Here is a 19,018-nt window from a genome sequence, read left to right as displayed (position 1 = left end):
ACTTCTTCAGTTAAAAGTATTTACAAAACAAGATAAAACAAGTAATTAGAATAATTGAGTGTCAAGAACAGGACTTCTACTAAGTGATAGGAAAGCTTTTAGTTATACAGTTGGTTCAAAATTGTCAAATTCAAGACTTACTATGTGAAAAGAAAACATTCGTAATTTAAAAGACAAGGCAGTGCTTGCTTCAGCAGCACACACATGAAAACTAGAATGATACACAGAAATTAGCATGGTCTCTGTGCAAGGATGACATGAAATTTGTGAAGTTTTTCATATTTTTAAGGACATTAGAAAACGTACTGAAGCCACATAAGAAATAAAGATTTCTGGTAAAGACAATGACATGGGTAAATAAAAATGCCAGTACTATTGCATTTTTTATTTGTAATTCCATTTTTCTCCCTACAGAGTCTAAAAGGATAAATAAAAAAAAATTAATGATAAATCAAAGGTTTCGGACTCATAATGTACGTAAGTGGAGGGATGGAGGGGTATAGGAACATAGGTTATGTATGCTATTGAACTTAAGTTGGTATCAAAGAAAATATGGTTGTTAACAGATTTAGGATGTTCAATTTCAGCCCCATGGTAACCACAAAGAAAATATCAGAGAATATACAAACTCAGAAACAGAAAGCAGAGTACAGATTACCAGAGGTGGGGCGGAGTTAATGCAAAATGAATGCAGGGTTTCTGTTTGGGGTGAAGAGAAAGTTCTAGTAATGGATGGTGGGAAGGATACTGTGAATATGATTAACCCACTTAATGGTATGCTTGGGAGGGTTTGGAATGGGAAGATTGATGTTGTATCTGTGTTTCTACAATTTAAAAAAAAAAAGAAAGAAACTAAAGAGATAATGAAAATCAATGCAATACATGGCCCTATATAAGATCTAAGAATAAAGGAGAAAAGGCTCAAAAGGACATTACTAGGACATAAAAAATTGGAATACAGTGGAATACAGAATATAAACTTGATATCATTGTTAAATTTCTTGAGCTTGATAACGTTACAAAGGGTGATTACATAAGTATCTTTGTTCATAAGAAATGTACATGGAAGTATAAGACATTCAAGAAAAATGATGTGCGTAACCTGCTCTCAAAATGGTCAGAAGATAGAAAGATGGATAGACTGTACAGATGGATGGAAGGATGGATGGATGGTGGATACATAGAATGATATAGCAAAGGTGGCAAAGTGTTAAAATTGGTGAATCTGGTTATCTGGGGGTGGGTGGCGGTAGTGGATTTCTCTGAACGGAGTTTGTATTATTTTTGCAACTGTTCTTTGAGTTTTAAATTATTTCAAGTAAAAAGCTTTATTTAAAAAATAGACAATAAGGCAGCAGAAAAGGGAGTACATGTAGGAACACCCTTTTACCTTAGGGAGAGCAACTTTAATCCAGAGAAAACAGTTTTATAAATAGAAAAATCTTTAGTTTTAATAACCATATGAGAGAGGAAAGATTATATAAAGGTTTAGGAGAAAAGATAATGTAGAACAATAAAAGTGAAAAAGACTGAGCATCAATTATATTACATCAAGAAAATACAGAATCTTAGAAATAATAATCATTGACTGAGTCAAGTATATCATCTAAAATGCTAAAGTCAAGGAATTGCAGAGCTTGAAGAGTGCTCAGACCATCCATTCCAATTTCCTCATTTCATAAAGAAAATGTGACTAAGAGGATAAATGATTTGGCTAAGGTTTCAATGAATTTAAATCAAGACTGGGATTAGAACCCTGGTTTCTTTCCTTTCGATTTCTGACAATTTAAAGTTTCAAGTCTATACTCAAAGAATGTTATGTTTCTAGTTAGTAAAAGCACAAATTTCATTTATAAATGATAAAATTTCTGGATGCTATGTCTCAAACATTAACAGTAGTTGTCTCGCAATGATGGGATCACTGGGTTATTTCCATTTTTTTAATTTTTGACTATCTATTTTGAAAGTTTTGAGCAATAAAAATATATTAGTTGGCTACAATAAAAAACAAAACTTTAAAAATTTACTACATGAGAATAATGAAAGATTACTTACTTTCCTAATGTCATCTAAACAAGTAATTTCAGGTGACATCCCTCCATGTACACAAAGAAACTGCTGGTTTAAGAGGGCAGCAAGAGGAAGACAGTCAAATGTATCCATACATGCATCATATACCTGTTCAGAATATTTGATTCGACCTACCAAAAAAAGAAATACAGTTAAAGAAAGGAAAGCTAAAATTCATCACATATGCAAAAGGATATAAGGCACAAGAAGAAGACACTATTTCAAGGCTATTTTGGGCAGATTGGAAAACAAAATCATCACAGTAAAGATATTTTTGAAAAGCTGTAGATAAAAGGTTTATAAAACCTTCTTTCCTTCTCCAAAAGCAAATGAATGTGATCTTGGATTAACTTTTTACCTCTGGTCCCCTGGAAACCTAATAAAGGTGAATGTCAGTTGTGTTATTAGGCAACATAAAAATTACCAAATTACCTGGTGGGAAGCTAGAGCTCTGAGCTTCTCTGAGAACAGTGACTCATAATTGAGCAAATCCATTTTGGGGACCTTGGAAGCTATACTATAAAAATTTTACAAGAGACACTGGCACTTGGAATGTATGAGGCTTCTAAGACCTCTAATGTGAATATTGTTTCCTTGTCTCTGAGTTGTGACTTGTTAGAAGGGGTGAAGAAAGGAGGATCAGGCAGAAAATAGCTTCTGGACTATTGTATGTTGTCCACTGAAGAACACTTCCACTGAAAAGGAATGCCTGATGCTGCCCTTCCTGGCAGTATCTTCTGCCTTCTGCTTTTCCTGTTGCCTTCTCTTCTTCTTCTTCTTCTTCTTCTTCTTTTTTTTTTTTCAGGTGCATGGTCCAGGAATTAAACCCAGTTCTCCCACATGGAAGGTGAGCATTCTACCACTGACCCACCCGTACACCTCTTATTTTCTTTTACATAAAAAGTAGATGGATGTCAGGTATGGTCCAGGAAGTCTTGTGAATCTGAATGTTTTGTTGGGTCTAAAAAGATCCCTGGCACTGTTGAGGACATATAAATGAACACAGACGTTTTAAGAGACATCAGTACAATACCAAGAATCTGCTCATTATTTTTAAGATCTTTTTTTTTTTTCAAAACTCTAAAAGTTTATTGCCAGGATAGCAAACTTCACAAAGGCACCTTTTTTAAAGTACATAGAAAATGACAAGCAAAATAAATAGAAAACTTTGACCAAAAAAAAAGCCAAGATTGCTATTATCATGCACATACAGTCAAATCAACACCAAACTAAACACGTACATTTAAGAGCATATGGGTTATACAATCCACATTCAAAACACCAAAAAATGAAAGGAGACTCATTCCCAAATGAGGGTTTGAGTGTTTTTTTTTTATTTTTAAGATCTTTAAGCAATTGTGTGCTGGTTTTATTTTACATAAAAATGTTAGGCATAATGTATTACATTTTGATAGAGTTGTCAAGTTAGGGCTACGGAAGTAGGAAATATCACAGTAGGAGTAGAGGTGGGGGTCTCCACAAAAAGGATGAGCTCATTTCTGCATAAATTATCTAGGAAGAATAGGTCATGAAATAACAGGTGGGAACCTGGAAGATGAGATCTAGTTTAAAGACAAAGAGAACATTTTCTTCTCCCATGGTCTCTGATTTCAAAAAGTCAAACCATACTTGGGGGTGCATATTGGTAGAGAAGACCAGAAATCAAATAGGCAGCTCTACTGAACTATAGGTTTGTTTTCCTCTTCCACTGGTGATGGGACAGAGCCTACAGGATCAAGAGAGCAAAGCCATATCTATTGAGTCAGATTATCTAGTTGGTAATTATTTCTATGTTTATTTCTTTTTTGTAAGCTCTAAGCCTACAAAAAAAAAATTTAATATCAGAGTCTGGTCTTGGCAAGGCTTTGGGGAATAAAGTGAAGGATAATGGGTCTAGACTTGGACCAGAGTTCAGTGTAGGGGTGAGGAATTTTTAGAGAGAGAGATTCCTAGGAGGGAGGTATACATCAGTGGACCACATTTGAGCTTATCAGGTCTACACATTCCTAAAGATGTAAAATTCTCTCTGCATTGCCAATACCTGACTATCAGGATTTGAGTTCATTAAGGGAGTCTGTGGGCTCCTTAAGAATCTTTTCAGAGGATAGCAGTTAAGATTATGTATTATATAATGTATGTTAACTCTATTATGAGGTCCCACTTGTAACAAGGGTCACATTTTGTACATCTTTGTATCTCCTTACAGTTACAACCTTATATCTTGCTTTGTTCTTAAACACTATAATTTTGGCTCTTTTAAAAGTGTGTACAGCACTGGCGATAAAGTTTGTTAGAATAAAAAGATAGGGCCACCGTGGCTCAGCAGGTAAGAGTGCTTGCCTGCCATGCCCGAGGACCTGGGTTCGATTCCCGGTGCCTGCCCACATTAAAAAAAAAAAAAAAGATAAATAAAAAGACCTTTCCTTTGTGGCCAGTGAATGACTCTCTCCTGGAAATCCTGGGTACCAGAGCTTCCCATGTTGTCAATGTCAATAAGAAAGTCCTTTGTAAGAGTCTTAAACTTGCCCATACGCAGGAATTTGTATTGTTTATTAATGCATGTTCCGTAACATCTTTTTGTATTGATAAAATTTCTTTCGACTCTAATAATGCAAAATAATTACTTAGCCTATTTCTGATAGGATGTCAAATCTGGAAAATGATAAAACGTAATATAGTGTCTTAACTCATTTTGTAAATTAAAACAGGAGGTCAAAAATCAAGTTAAGCAAAAAGAAGTTCATATTATAGTAACATGTGACTAAAATAGGCTAAAAAATATTAACATTTTTATGTTAAGTACACAATAAATACCAAAATTTATTTCTCTGAGGAGTTAGATTGAAAATGACATTTATACTTTTATTTGACTTGTTTTATCTATATTTTCTAAATTTTCTATGATAAATAATAATCTTTGTGTAGTAATACCTATTGACTTTATTATTGAAATATATTGAAGGCTTACCATGTATCCTAAATGTGCTGAGTGTTTTCACACACAGTTGTTAAGAGAATGGATTCTGAACTGACTGTATGGATATCAATCCAAGCATGTCACTTACCAGTTATATGACCTCTGATAAATTACTTAACTCTCTCTATGCCTTGGTTGCCTCATCTATAAAATAAGCATAATAATAATAATACCCACATACATTATAGGGTTGCTATGAGGATTAAATGAACTCACCTACATAACATGCCTTGAAAAGTGCTTGGCACTTATAAAAAAAAAAACAAAAAAAAAACGACAAGTACTAGAGAGGATGTGGAGAAAGAGGCACACTTATGCACTGTTGGTGGGAATGAAAAATAGTACAACCACTCTGGAAGGCAGTTTGATGATTCTTCAGGAAGCTAAGTATAGAGTTGCTGTATGAGCCAGCAATCCCATTACTAGGTATATATTCAGAAGACCTGAGGGCAAGGATGCAAATGGACATTTGTACAACAACGTTTATAGCAGCATTAATTATGACTGCCAAGAGATGGAAATGACCCAAATGTATATCAATGGATGAGTGGTTAAACAAACTGTGGTATATACATACGATGGAATACTACGCAGCTGCAAGACAGAATAAAGTCATGACGCATATAACAATGTGGATGAACCTTGAGGACATAATGGTGAGTGAAATTAGCCAGAAACAAAAGGACAAATAATGTATAGTCTCACTAACACAAACTAACATTAATGAGCGAATTTGGAGAATTGAAACTAAGAACACAGATTATCAGGAGACAATAATAGGGTAGACATTCGGCAACTGGTACTGAAGGAATACAGACTATACAATAGGACTGACTGTAAAAATTTAGAACTGGATAGCATAATACTACCTGATTATAGGACAATAATATAAGTAATGAATAAAAGTGAATATGATAGACGGAGAAGGGCCAGGGGCATGTATGAAACAGAAGGAAAGATAGAGGATAAAGACTGACACAGTATAATTTAGGAATGCCTAAAGTGAAAAATGATGATGATAAATGTATAAATAAAAAAATACATTTTGCATGAGGGAGAACAAATGAATGACAATATTGTAGGTGTTGAAAATAGGTGGTATATAGGAAAAAGTACAATAAATGCAAGCGACGGTCTAATAGTCAGCAGTAACATTGTACTATGCTTCCACTAAATAGAACAAAGGCATTATGCCAAAACTAAATGTCAACAGGCTGGGCACATGTAGAAGGGCTATGGATTCTTTTGTGGATGAAAAGGAAATGTCTTCACATAGATTATGGTGGTGAAGACATGTCTAGCCACTTAGGTTGGATTGTATGGTGTGTGAATAAAACTTTAAAACTGAACAGAGAGAAATAAGTGCTAGAGAAAATGTGGAGAAGCAGATGAACCTATTCATTGTCGATAGGGAAACTGCAAGGTGTAAACTCTTGGAGAGCAGTGTAGAGGTCTGACAAGAGGCTAGGGGTGGGGTTGCCATGTGAACCTGAAACCCCATTGCTCAGTACGTACTTAGAGGAACTGAGTGTGGGGACACAAATGGACATTTGCACACAGGTGTCTATGGTGACAATGTTCTTAATTCACAATGGATGGAGGCAGTCTAAGGGTACAATAACTGAGGAAGGAAGGGGGATCTATGATGCATATCTATACAACAGACTATTGAGCAGCCACAAGAAGGAATGAAGTTATGAAGCATGCAGCAAGGTGAATGAACCTTAGAGCTGTATGTTGAATGAAATGTCAGAAACAAAAAGACAAATATTATCATGCCTTATATATATGGGCTAACTATAATACAAATACTTGGTGAACTGAACTCGAGAGCATGGGTTATCAGGTTGGGGCCTATTGCAAAGGGTCCTAGATTGTAAGCTCTTATTGTAGTTACATATATTAAGGAGTTGTAACTGTTATTTCTAAATTCTGAGATATAGAACTGTTTGTTTATAACTTGATCATCCCCAGAAATTTTGGGTATTTATGTGACACCTGAGATTCAGAATCAGAGTCCTGAAGCTATGAAAGTCAGCAGTACCCCATGCAGGAATTGTTTAAAAAGTTGAAAAAGGGATCTGACTTCACGTAGAGATATGGATGAGGCTGAGCTTGATAGGACTAAGGTAAATCAGAATACAGGGTAAGGGATGATGTCATCCATAATTAGAGATAGGCTAAGCCTACTTAAAATTATGCCTAAAAGTCACCCCAGAGAACCTCTTTTGTTACTCAGATGTGGCTTTTCTCTCTAAGCAAACACAGCAAGTGAACTCACTGCCTTCCCCGACTACATGGGATATGACTCCCAGGGGTATAAATCTCCCTGGCAACGTGGGACAGAAATCCCGGGATGAACCAGGCATGAATACGGCAATGTCTTCCCATATTCTGAATCACCTTAATCCTGAAATAACATTCATTTTTGACATATCATTTGTTTTTGCAAAAATGTTTCTTTATTATTATGTATTTGAAAGCAAGAAGCCTAGTATTTTTAAGATTTCATTTCATAGCTATGGGTTCAAGATTCTAAAGAAAATTGATTTTTGTTTCACATGAGCAATTTTTTTGATGTGTAAATGACTTGCCCATAGGTTCCAGAAACTCCTATAATTGTTGCTAATAAAATGATAGTTTGATTTTTAAAAAATAAACAAGTATTGCCTGTTATTGACCATTGCAGCACTATTTGTAGTAGTAAAATATTAGTCTTATTATATTGGGTATATTCATAAAGAGAAATACTGTGCAGATGTTTAAAAAAATTAGGAAGAACCTCATATAAAGACATGATCTCCAAAATATATCCAGTATAAAAAGCATTTGCAGACAATGTATATATAGTAGCATTTATGTAAAATTCAAAGGGGGTTATGAAAAGAGAATAAATGTACATCTGTGCATCTGTGGTGTTTTTTTGCAAATAGCATTGGTTCTTTCAAATAATTTTGTTAAAAAAAAATTTTTTTTGATGCCTTGTATTTCTTATTCTTGTCTAATTGCTCTGGCTAGAACCTCCAACACAATGTTGAATAATAGTGGGGATAGTGGACATCCTTGTCTTGTTCCTGATCTTAGGGGGAAAGTTTTCAATTTTTCCCCATTGAGGATGATATTAGCTGTGGGTTTTTCATATATTCCCTCTATCATTTTAAGGAAGTTCCCTTGTATTCCTATCTTTTGAAGTGTTTTCAATAGGAAAGGATGTTGAATCTTGTCAAATGCCTTCTCTGCATCAATTGAGATGATCATGTGATTTTTCTGCTTTGATTTGTCGATATGGTGTATTACATTAATTGATTTTCTTATGTTGAACCATCCTTGCATACCTGGGATGAATCCTACTTGGTCATGATGTATAATTCTTTTAATGTGTTGTTGGATACGACTTGCTAGAATTTTATTGAGGATTTTTGCATCTATATTCATTAGAGAGATTGGTCTGTAGTTTTCTTTTTTTGTAATATCTTTGCCTGGTTTTGGTATGAGGGTGATGTTGGCTTCATAGAATGAATTAGGTAGTTTTCCCTCCACTTCGATTTTTTTGAAGAGTTTGAGGACAGTTGGTACTAATTCTTTCTGGAATGTTTGATAGAATTCACATGTGAAACCGTCTGGTCCTGGACTTTTCTTTTTAGGAAGCTTTTGAATGACTAATTCAATTTCTTTACTTGTGATTGGTTTGTTGAGGTCATCTATGTCTTCTTGAGTCAAAGTTGGTTGTTCATGTCTTTCCAGGAACCCGTCCATTTCATCTAAATTGTTGTATTTATTAGCGTATTACCTCCTTTATTTCTGTGAGGTCAGTAGTTATGTTTCCTCTTCCATTTCTGATCTTATTTATTTGCATCCTCTCTCTTCTTCTTTTTGTCAATCTTGCTAAGGGCCCATCAATCTTGTTGATTTTCTCATAGAACCAACTTCTGGTCTTATTGATTTTCTCTATTGTTTTCATGTTTTCAATTTCATTTATTTCTGCTCTAATCTTTGTTATTTCTTTCCTTTTGCTTGCTTTGGGATTAGTTTGCTGTTCTTTCTCCAGTTCTTCCAAATGGATAGTTAATTCCTGAATTTTTGCCTTTTCTTCTTTTCTGATATAGGCATTTAGGGCAATAAATTTCCCTCTTAGCACTGCCTTTGCTGCATCCCATAAGTTTTGATATGTTGTGTTTTCATTTTCATTCGCCTCGAGGTATTTGCTAATTTCTCTAGCAATTTCTTCTTTGACCCACTCGTTGTTTAGGAGTGTGTTGTTGAGCCTCCATGTATTTGTGAATTTTCTGGCACTCCGCCTATTATTGATTTCCAACTTCATTCCTTTATGATCCGAGAAAGTGTTGTGTATGATTTCAATCTTTTTAAATTTGTTAAGACTTGCTTTGTGACCCAGCATATGGTCTATCTTTGAGAATGATCCATGAGCACTTGAGAAAAAGGTGTATCCTGCTGTTGTGGGATGTAATGTCCTATAAATGTCTGTTAAGTCTAGCGCATTTATAGTAATATTCAGATTCTCTATTTCTTTGTTGATCCTCTGTCTAGATGTTCTGTCCATTGATGAGAGTGGTGAATTGAAGTCTCCAACTATTATGGTATATGAGTCTATTTCCCTTTTCAGTGTTTGCAGTGTATTCCTCACGTATTTTGGGGCATTCTGGTTCGGTGCGTAAATATTTATGATTGTTATGTCTTCTTGTTTAATTGTTCCTTTTATTAGTATATAGTGTCCTTCTTTGTCTCTTTTAACTGTTTTACATTTGAAGTCTAATTTGTTGGATATTAGTATAGCCACTCCTGCTCTTTTCTGGTTGTTATTTGCATGAAATATCTTTTCCCAACTTTTCACTTTCAACCTATGTTTATCTTTGGGTCTAAGATGTGTTTCCTGTAGACAGCATATGGAAGGATCCTGTTTTTTAATCCATTCTGCCAATCTATGTCTTTTGATTGGGGAATTCAGTCCATTAACATTTAGTATTATTACTGTTTGGATAATATTTTCCTCTAACATTTTGCCTTTTGTAGTATATATATCATATCTGATTTTCCTTCTTTCTACACTCTTCTCCATACCTCTCTTTTCTGTCTTTTCGTATCTGACTCTAGTGCTCCCTTTAGTATTTCTTGCAGAGCTGGTCTCTTGGTCACAAATTCTCTCAGTGACTTTTTGTCTGAGAATGTTTTAATTTCTCCCTCATTTTTGAAGGACAATTTTGCTGGATATAGGAGTCTTGGTTGGCAGTTTTTCTCTTTTAGTAATTTAAATATATTATCTCACTGTCTTCTAGCTTCCATGGTTTCTACTGAGAAATCTATACATAGTCTTATTGGGTTTCCCTTGTATGTGATGGATTGTTTTTCTCTTGCTGCTTTCAAGATCCTCTCTTTCTCTTTGACCTCTGACATTCTAACTAGTAAGTATCTTGCAGAACGCCTATTTGGGTCTAATCTCTTTGGGGTGCGCTGCACTTCTTGGATCTGTAATTTTAGGTCTTTCATAAGAGTTGGGAAATTTTCAGTGATAATTTCTTCCATTAGTTTTTCTCCTCCTTTTCCCTTCTCTTCTTCTTCTGGGATACCCACAACACGTATATTTCTGCGGTTCATATTGTCCTTGAGTTCCCTGATACCCTGTTCAAATTTTTCCATTCTTTTCCCGATAGTTTCTGTTTCTTTTTGGAATTCAGATGTTCCATCCTCCAAATCACTAATTCTATCTTCTGTCTCTTTGAATCTATCATTGTAGGTATCCATTGTTTTTTCCATCTTTTCTACTTTATCCTTCACTTCCATAAGTTCTGTGGTTTGTTTTTTCAGTTTTTCTATTTCTTCTTTTTGTTCAGCCCATGTCTTCTTCATGTCCTGCCTCAATTTATTGATTTCGTTTTTGAAGAGGTTTTCCATTTCTGTTCGTATATTCAGCATTAGTTGTCTCAGCTCCTGTATCTCATGTGAACTATTGGTTTGTTCCTTTGACTGGGCCATATTTTCAATCTTCTGAGCGTGGTCCGTTATCTTCTGCTGGCGTCTGGGCATTTAGTCAGATTTCCCTGGGTGTTGGACCCAACAGTTTGGAAGATTTTTCTGTGAAATCTCTGGGTTCTGTTTTTCTTATCCTGCCCAGTAGGTGGCGCTCGTGGCACACGTTTGTCTCACGTGTTTGGAAGGGTTCCCCCCCCGGTCACCGTTCTCCGCGGCCTGGGGATTTCCGATCCAATTCTCTCAGTTGGTTCGGGGGGCTGCGCGTGGTAGGGGCGCCAGCCGCCGCGGCTTGAGGGGACCCTGTGGCTCCTTTATTAATGCCCCTATTGGTGTTTGGTTGGACCCAGTCCCTGCCACTGTCGGAAATTCCCTCCTCTTCCTGGAGGGGTGCCGGTCGCCGGCCGCCGCAGCCCTGGGAACTCACCACCGGACCAGGAAGCCGCCCGCGGGGGCGAGGCGTCAGTCGCCAGCTGCCACGGCCTGGGGAACTCGCCACTGGACCAGGAAGCCACCCACGGGGGAGGGGCGCTGGTTGCCGGCCACCGCAGCTTGGGTAGCCCTCTGATCCGAGACTCATAGCCGGTCAGGAAGCCGCCCGCAAAAGAGCGGTGCCGTCCACCGCGGCTTGGGAAACTTGCCTCTCTGAGACTCTCAGCCAGCCTGGGAAGGAGGGAGGGAGGAGCTCCGGCCGCCAGCTGCCGCGGCTCGGGGGAGCGCACGCTGCTCGGGCATCTCACCGCAGCAGAGTCTCGCAGTCAGTCTAGCCAGTCCAGACTGGGGTACGCTGTGTGTCCATTCCCTGCCGTGGCCCCGGGAGCTGTTCTGTACTGTTTCTGTTCACCTAGTAGTTGCTCTGGAGGAGGAACTAAGACGCGCGTACCTTACTAAGCCGCCATCTTGACCCCGCCAAAAATTTTGCTTTTGTTAATGTTTTACTATTGATACTAGTTAGAACATGGGTTAGTGTGATCTTATGGCTGTGGGGCATTTTTCCTTCATTATAGAAATAATTGTTTCATTGAGACAAATCTTAAAATTTGTCATGAAGTGTAAAGTGCTTGGGTCAGCTAAATCTACCTTCATGACTATATATTTGTCTCTTTAGATTCTCCTAGGTATTCTTAAAAATTAATTAAAAAAATTATTAGGTAGAGTATTGCAGGGTGTTTATGAGCATGGATTTTGACACAGATAAAACTATTCAACTCCCAATTCTGCATTTATTAGCTTGCAACTTTGGGCAAATAAGCCCAATTTCCTCATCCCAAGTTCCGTTGGAACTATTAAATTTTACCACCGAAATCAGTGGGCCAAGCCCTTGATCTTAAGGCTTGCTCTTGTGAAGCTTATGTATATAGCAGAGAAACTTAGCCTACCTATAGGTATGCTGAAGAGCTACTTCAGGAGTTACTCTCTTTTGTTGCTCAGATGTGGCCTCAATCTTTCTGTGCCCAACTCTGCAAGTGAAACCTTTGCCTTCCCTCCTACATGGGACGTGACAACCAGGAATGAAAATCTCTCTGGCAGCATGGGATATAATCTCCAGGGAAGAGTCTGGCCCAGGCACTGTGAATTCAATAATGCTATCTTGACCAAAATAGGGAAAAGAAGTGTGACAAAGTATCAGTGGCTGAGAGAGTTCACATGGAACTAAGAGGCTACTCTGGAGGTCACTCTAATGCAAGCTTCAGTTAGACATTGCTACTATCATAACTTGCCAAATCCCAACCAAAACCATTCCTGCCAATCCTAAAGAACACCTAGGGCATTACATAAGATTATACAAAGGTACCATACACTAGGATAACTTTCCAGAAACCTACAACCCCCCATATGGGTCCCTGGACCAGATAAATCCTGAAAAGCAGAGAGGCCAGATGTGCTGGTTTGAAAGGATGTACGAACCCTAGAAAAGCCATGTTTTAATCAAAATCCCATTTCATAAAGGTAGAATAATCCCTATACAATACTGTATGTTTGAAACTGTAATCATATCATCTCCTTGGAGATATGATTTAATCAAGAGTGGTTGTTCAGCTGGATTAGGTGATGACATGTCTCCACCTATTTGGGTGGGTCTTGATAAATTTCTGGAGTTCTATAAAAGAGGAAATATTTTGCAGAATGAAAGAGATTCAGAGAGAGCAGAGAATGCTGCAGCACTATGAAGCAGAGTCCATCAGCCAGCACTTTGGAGATGAAGAAGGAAAAAGTCTCCCGGGGAGCTTCATGAAACAGGAAGCCAGGAGAGAAAGTTAGTAGATGACACTGTGCTTGCCATGTGCCCTTCCAGCCAAGGGAGAAACCATGATTGTGTTCACCATGTGCCTTCTCGGATGAGACAGAAACCTTGAACTTCATCGACCTTCTTGAACCAAGGTATCTTTCCCTGGATGCCTTTGATTGGACATTTCTATAGACCTGTTTTAATTGGGACATTTTCTTGGCCTTAGAACTGTAAACTAGCAACTTATTAACAGAAAAGCCATTCTGTTTCTGGTATATTGTATTCTGGAAGCTAGCAAACAAGAACATCAACCTTTCCAGAACATCAACTAGTTTCATCCCCCGTCCCATATTATCAACAGGCCCTTCCAACATGAAAAAGTTAGAATGGGCATAGCCAAAATACCCCTAAAGAGTAAGAGAAAGATCAAAGGAGATGGTGGAGCTATACAGAGGTCGGGTTTAACAAATGAATATGAGTGCTGAATCAGTAAATTGATATTTCTTTTACTCTCTAGTACCTTTGGAACAGCTAGAAATAAAAACTTAAAATCATGGAATTATAACCCATACCAAACTCTGAAATGTGTTCTACAACTAATTGTTGAAATGCACTTTGAAATTTATTGCTTTTTTAATGTATATTATTTTTCACAAAAAAAGGAAAAAAAAAGAAGGAAGAGTATAATAGAGAAGATAAGATTTAACAAATGAATATGACTGCTGAATCAATAGATTAATTTTTTTTTGCTCTCTAATGTCTTGGAGCAACTAGAAGAAAAAAATGAAAAATCGTGGAACTGTAATCCATACCAAACTTTAAAACTGTTGGATAAACCGCTGTGGAAGGCAGTTTGGTGATTCCTTAGGAAGCTAAATATAGAATTGCCATATGACCCGGCAATAGCATTGTTAGGTATCTACTCAGAGGACATGAGGGCAAGGACACAAATGGACATTTGCACACCAATGTTTATAGCAGCATTATTTACAATTGCGAAGAGATGGAAACAGCCAAAATGTCCATCAACAGGCAAGTAGCTAAACAAACTGTGGTATATACATACAATGATGGAACATTATACAGCTATAAGACAGAATAAAGTTATGAAGTATGTAACAACATGGATGGACCTTAAGGACTTTATGCTGAGTGAGATTAGCCAGAAACAAAAGGACAAATACTGTATGGTCTCACTGATATGAACTGACATTAGTGAATAAACTTGGAGAATTTCACTGGTAACAGAGACCATGAGAGATAGAAATAGGGTAAGATATTGGGTAATTGGAGCTGAAGGGATACAGACTGTGCAACAGGACTGATTGTAAAAACTTAGAAATGGATAGCAAAATACTACCTAGCTATAATACAATTATGTTAAAACACTGAATGAAGCTGAATGTGAGAATGATAGAGGGAGGAGGGCTGGGGGCACAAATGAAATCAGAAAGAAAGACAGATGATAAAGACTGAGATGGTATAATCTAGATGTGCCTAGAGTGTATAATGATAGTGACTAAATGTACAAATTTAATAAATGTTTTTGCATGAGGAAAAACAAAGGAATGTCATTACTGCAGGCTGCTGAAAATAGATGGTAATTAATACTTTAAAATTTTAACTTATGTGTGAGACTAAAGCAAAAATGTTTTTTGGTACAAAATTTGTATTTTGACTAGCGCATTTCCCAATATAACTTATGTAGACAGCTTAACTGAACACAATAAATACATGAAACCTTGAGTAGGGCGTGAGATTTTGTTGGTTTGTCCAGAGTGATACCCCTATAGACCCTAGAGTGATCTGAACAGTGAATAAAATAGTCCCCTTTGGCGAATGGTGAGAAAGGGAGAAAATTCAACTTCTCCAAGTTGAATTCTGGATATTCTCACAAGCAGTGGGGACAACCAAAGCAATAGGCTGAGCCCCAGTCTTGGGGTTTGTTCATATGAAACTTAAACCCACAAAGGATAGGTCAAGCCTACTTAAAATTAGGCCTAAGAGTCACCCCCAAGAGAACCTCTTTTGTTGCTCAGATGTGGCTCTTCTCTCCAGACAACACAACAAGCAATCTCACTGCCCTCTCTCTGTCCACCTGGGACATGACTCCCAGGGGTGTGAACCTTTCTGGCAACATGGGACAGAAATCCTAGAATGAGCAGAGACTCAGCATCAAGGGATTGAGAAAACCTTCTCGATCAAAAGGGGGAAGAGTGAAATGAGCCAAAATAAAGTATCAATGGCTGAATGATTACAAACAGAGTCGAGAGGTTATCCTAGAGGCTATTCTTACCCACTAAATAGATATCACCTTGTTAGTCAAGATGTAATGGAGAGGCTGTAGGGAACTGCCTGAAAATGTAGAGCTGTGTTCCAGTAGCCATGTTTCTTGAAGATGACTGTATAATAATATAGCTTTCACAATGTGACTGTGTAATTGTGAAAACCTTGTGTCTGATGCTCCTTTTATCTACCTTATCAATAGACAAGTAAAGCATATGGAATAAAAATAAGTAAGAGGGGGAACAAATGTTAAAATAAATTTAGATTGAAATGCTAGTGATCAATGAAAGGGAGGGGTAAGGGGTATGGGATGTATGAATTTTTTTCTGTTGTCTTTTTATTTCTTTTTCTGGAATGATGCAAATGTTCTAAGAAATGATAATGATGAATATGCAACTATGTGATGATATTGTGAATTACTGATTATATATGCAGAACAGAATGATCATAAGTTAAGAATGTTTGTATTTGTTGCCATATTTAAAAATAAATAAATAAAAGAAAAAACATCTTTGTATAATTACTTGTTAAAATGCATTGGAAATTTATTTTTTGTATATATGTTATTTTTCACAGGAAGATTTGAAAATTTATTGCTTCTTTGTATATGTGTTATTTTTCACAATAATAAATGTTGTTTTCTTCTACTCAAGTTTGTCTGGATTTGGAAGGAAAAAGAAGAAAGGCATATTGAATAATAATCTCTGTAGTATAATTTAAGAATTGATATGAGAAGCTACATGAAGAAATACAGATCTCCTCTAAGGGTAATGACATGAGTAAATATAAATGCTGTTACTATGGTAGCCTTGATTTGTAACACCACTTTTTATTTCCTACAGGGTTTAAAAGGCAAATGCATAAAATTTAATGATAAATCAGTAGTTTTAGATTTATAATATATGAGTATATAATTTTGACAAGAATTACATAAAGAAAGGGAAACCAAGGGATATAGGAGCACAGTTTGTACATAATATTGAAGTTAAGGTGGTATCAAAGCAAATGGGATTGTTACAGTTTTCAGATGTTAAATTTAAGCCCCATAGTAATTATAAAGAAAATATTGCTCATAGGGACAGAAATCAGAAATTAGAGTACTTGCTGCCAGAGAAATTGGGGAATTAATGCATAATGAGTACAAAGTTTCTCTTTGGAGAGATGGGAAAGTTTATATATGGTAAAGGTCGTGAGGATACTGCAATATTGTGAATGTGTTTAATCCTATTGAATGGTATGCTTGGGAGTAGTTAAGATGGGAAGATTTATGTTGTATATATGGTCCCACAATTAAAAAAGAAAAAAAAGAGTAAGCGCAGAGATGATAATATTTAATTCCATGATCTTGGATGTGATTTGAGAATGATGGAGAAAAGGCTCAAAGGGACATTATTGGGACATATGAAATAATTTGATTATAGACTACAAACTTTATATCAATGTTAAATTTCTGGAATTTGATAACTGTACTTAAGGTTGACATGCCAGTGAATATCTTTGTTCTTAGGAAATGTATATAGCACTATTAAGTGTTCAAGGAGCATGATGTATGTAACTTACACTCAAGTGCTTATAAAATGGAGTGAAAAATAGGCAAATAAATAGATAGATGGAAAGATACAGCAAATGTGGCAAAAATGGAAATTAGTGGATCTGATTATCCAGCGGGTAGGTGAATGCTGGAGTCCTCTATATAGGGTTGGTATTATTTTTGGAACTCTTCTGTAAGTTTGAAAGTATTTCAAAATAAAAAGTTAAAAAAAAAAGCAAAAGAATTGCTTTGAGAAGAGAAAAGTCTCTCTCAACCCCAGCACTTTTAAAAATCAAGATTCCAGCTGCACAATCTGGAATTTCGGCATCATTTAGCAATAATTATAAGATGCTGATTCTAAAAGCCAGAGAAGCCCTTTAAAATAAATCAGCTTATCAGTGAAAACAGCCATTTGAAGTGGCACACATGTTCTTTCCTTATATAGGAATAAAATTTAAAAATTGTACATGAATTTGTGTGCTTCTTCTAAGACTTATTTACATTTAGGATACAGTATTATGAATGACACAAAAGCAGTATCTTTGTAGATGTGAGGAACAGAGAGCAACCAAGTTCACAGCGAAAAACAAGAAAGAACCTGAGATAAGAAATTCTGTACAAAATGAGAACCTTAAAATGGTCCCCGAATCTACTGTTGTATCTTGTAAAATTAGTTTGAACCAATTTTACTAGTCAAACAGACAACAACAAAAAACAACATTGGTAAAACAGAGGAAAAATGAGATAAAATGACATCTAAAAAACTGTATATTAATTCTGAATGGAAGCACATATGGACAACTTTCTTCAATATTTATCTACTGTGAAACAAAAATACCTAACCTTTAGTGAGCATCATATTCTAGGGCCTTTGTTAACTGCTTTGTATGCATCATTTGTTTTTTTCACACAGGCAATATAATGAGGAATACCTGATATGTGGCTCAGAAATCAATGCAAAATCTTTCAATATTTTAATGAATTTGATGAAGTGGTTTACAAATAACAAATAGTAGATGCTTTTAAAAGCATATGGAGGGTGGGCTACAGTGGATCAGCAGGCAAGAGTTCTTGCCTGCCATGCTGGAGACCCAGGTTTGATTCCCGGTGCCTGTCCATGCAAACAAACAAATAAACAAACAAACAAACAAGAAAAGCATATGGAGCAGTCGTTCTTAACCAGCATTATGCAGGAGAATTACCTGGGGTGCTTTAAAAAGCCGTTTAAGTATCTGGGTTTTTTTAATTGGATAATTTCTAAATTACTAGTTTTAAAAAACTAATTATGAAAGCAGTATATAGTGGTGGTGAAAAAGAATTCAAACAGTGCTACAGAACAATATAAAAAAAAGAATAAACTTCTTGACTTGCAGTCAATCAAAATGTTGGCACAAGAAGTGCCAGGGTTCCATTCCCCTACACAGTCTTTGAACAATTAACCAAAAACTGTCAGAGCCATTTTGCTCAAAACTCTGGAAAACAATTAAAGGATTGCAGTAACTGAGTAAGTACCAAATTAAGAAAAAACAACTTTAAAAATGGTAAGAGAAGCTCACAGCACCTTTGCTGGCTCCCTACCCAACCCCTCTCTAGCACAGTGTATAATGTGCCTATGTTCCTATATATATTCCCATTATATTATATCAAACCTGGGTCTCCAGCATGGCAAGCAAGAACTCTGCCTGCTGATCCACTGTGGCCCACCCTCTATATGGCCCTATTCCAGAAGGAGAAGAGTAACATCTATGCACATAATGGGGTGCCTGTATATCCCTGCCAATCCAACTGAAAGACTGAAACAGGACACTCCTCTCTGGTTTACCATTTGAAAACTTGCCCTGCAGGCAAAAGAGATTTGCAGAGTCAAAGCAGTGTAAGAAGTAATTAAATCAAAGTGGCCTGGGGGAGAGAATTACTGGCTTTAAGACATATAATAGAG

The 19,018-nt window shown here is 36.5% G+C and overlaps 1 protein-coding gene, 1 long non-coding RNA gene and 1 other non-coding gene across 7 annotated transcripts in view; 2 read left to right on the top strand and 1 right to left on the bottom strand.

Annotated features, from left to right (window-relative positions):
* The window catches only part of LOC143677129 (uncharacterized), a 53,897-nt gene extending 46,125 nt beyond the window's left edge, over positions 1-7,772 (top strand). Inside the window, exons 2-3 of the long non-coding RNA XR_013172395.1 lie at positions 2,876-2,917; positions 7,307-7,772. This is a non-coding gene — a long non-coding RNA (uncharacterized LOC143677129). The remainder of the gene's footprint in view (positions 1-2,875; positions 2,918-7,306) is intronic.
* Positions 1-19,018, bottom strand: part of PPP3CC (protein phosphatase 3 catalytic subunit gamma) — a 179,700-nt gene that overhangs the window by 87,928 nt on the left and 72,754 nt on the right. For all 5 annotated transcript variants that reach the window (XM_077152751.1, XM_077152753.1, XM_077152752.1 and 2 more), the window contains exon 5: positions 2,056-2,201. In XM_077152751.1, coding sequence (XP_077008866.1) covers positions 2,056-2,201 — 146 coding nt within the window. The remainder of the gene's footprint in view (positions 1-2,055; positions 2,202-19,018) is intronic.
* LOC143678524 (U6 spliceosomal RNA) lies at positions 182-286 on the top strand. Its single transcript, XR_013173319.1, has one exon. It is a non-coding gene; the product is annotated as a U6 spliceosomal RNA (small nuclear RNA).

Source organism: Tamandua tetradactyla, chromosome 3 (genome assembly GCF_023851605.1).
Source record: "Tamandua tetradactyla isolate mTamTet1 chromosome 3, mTamTet1.pri, whole genome shotgun sequence".
Taxonomy (NCBI): Eukaryota; Metazoa; Chordata; class Mammalia; order Pilosa; family Myrmecophagidae; genus Tamandua; species Tamandua tetradactyla.
This window is presented reverse-complemented; position numbering and strand designations above follow the sequence as displayed.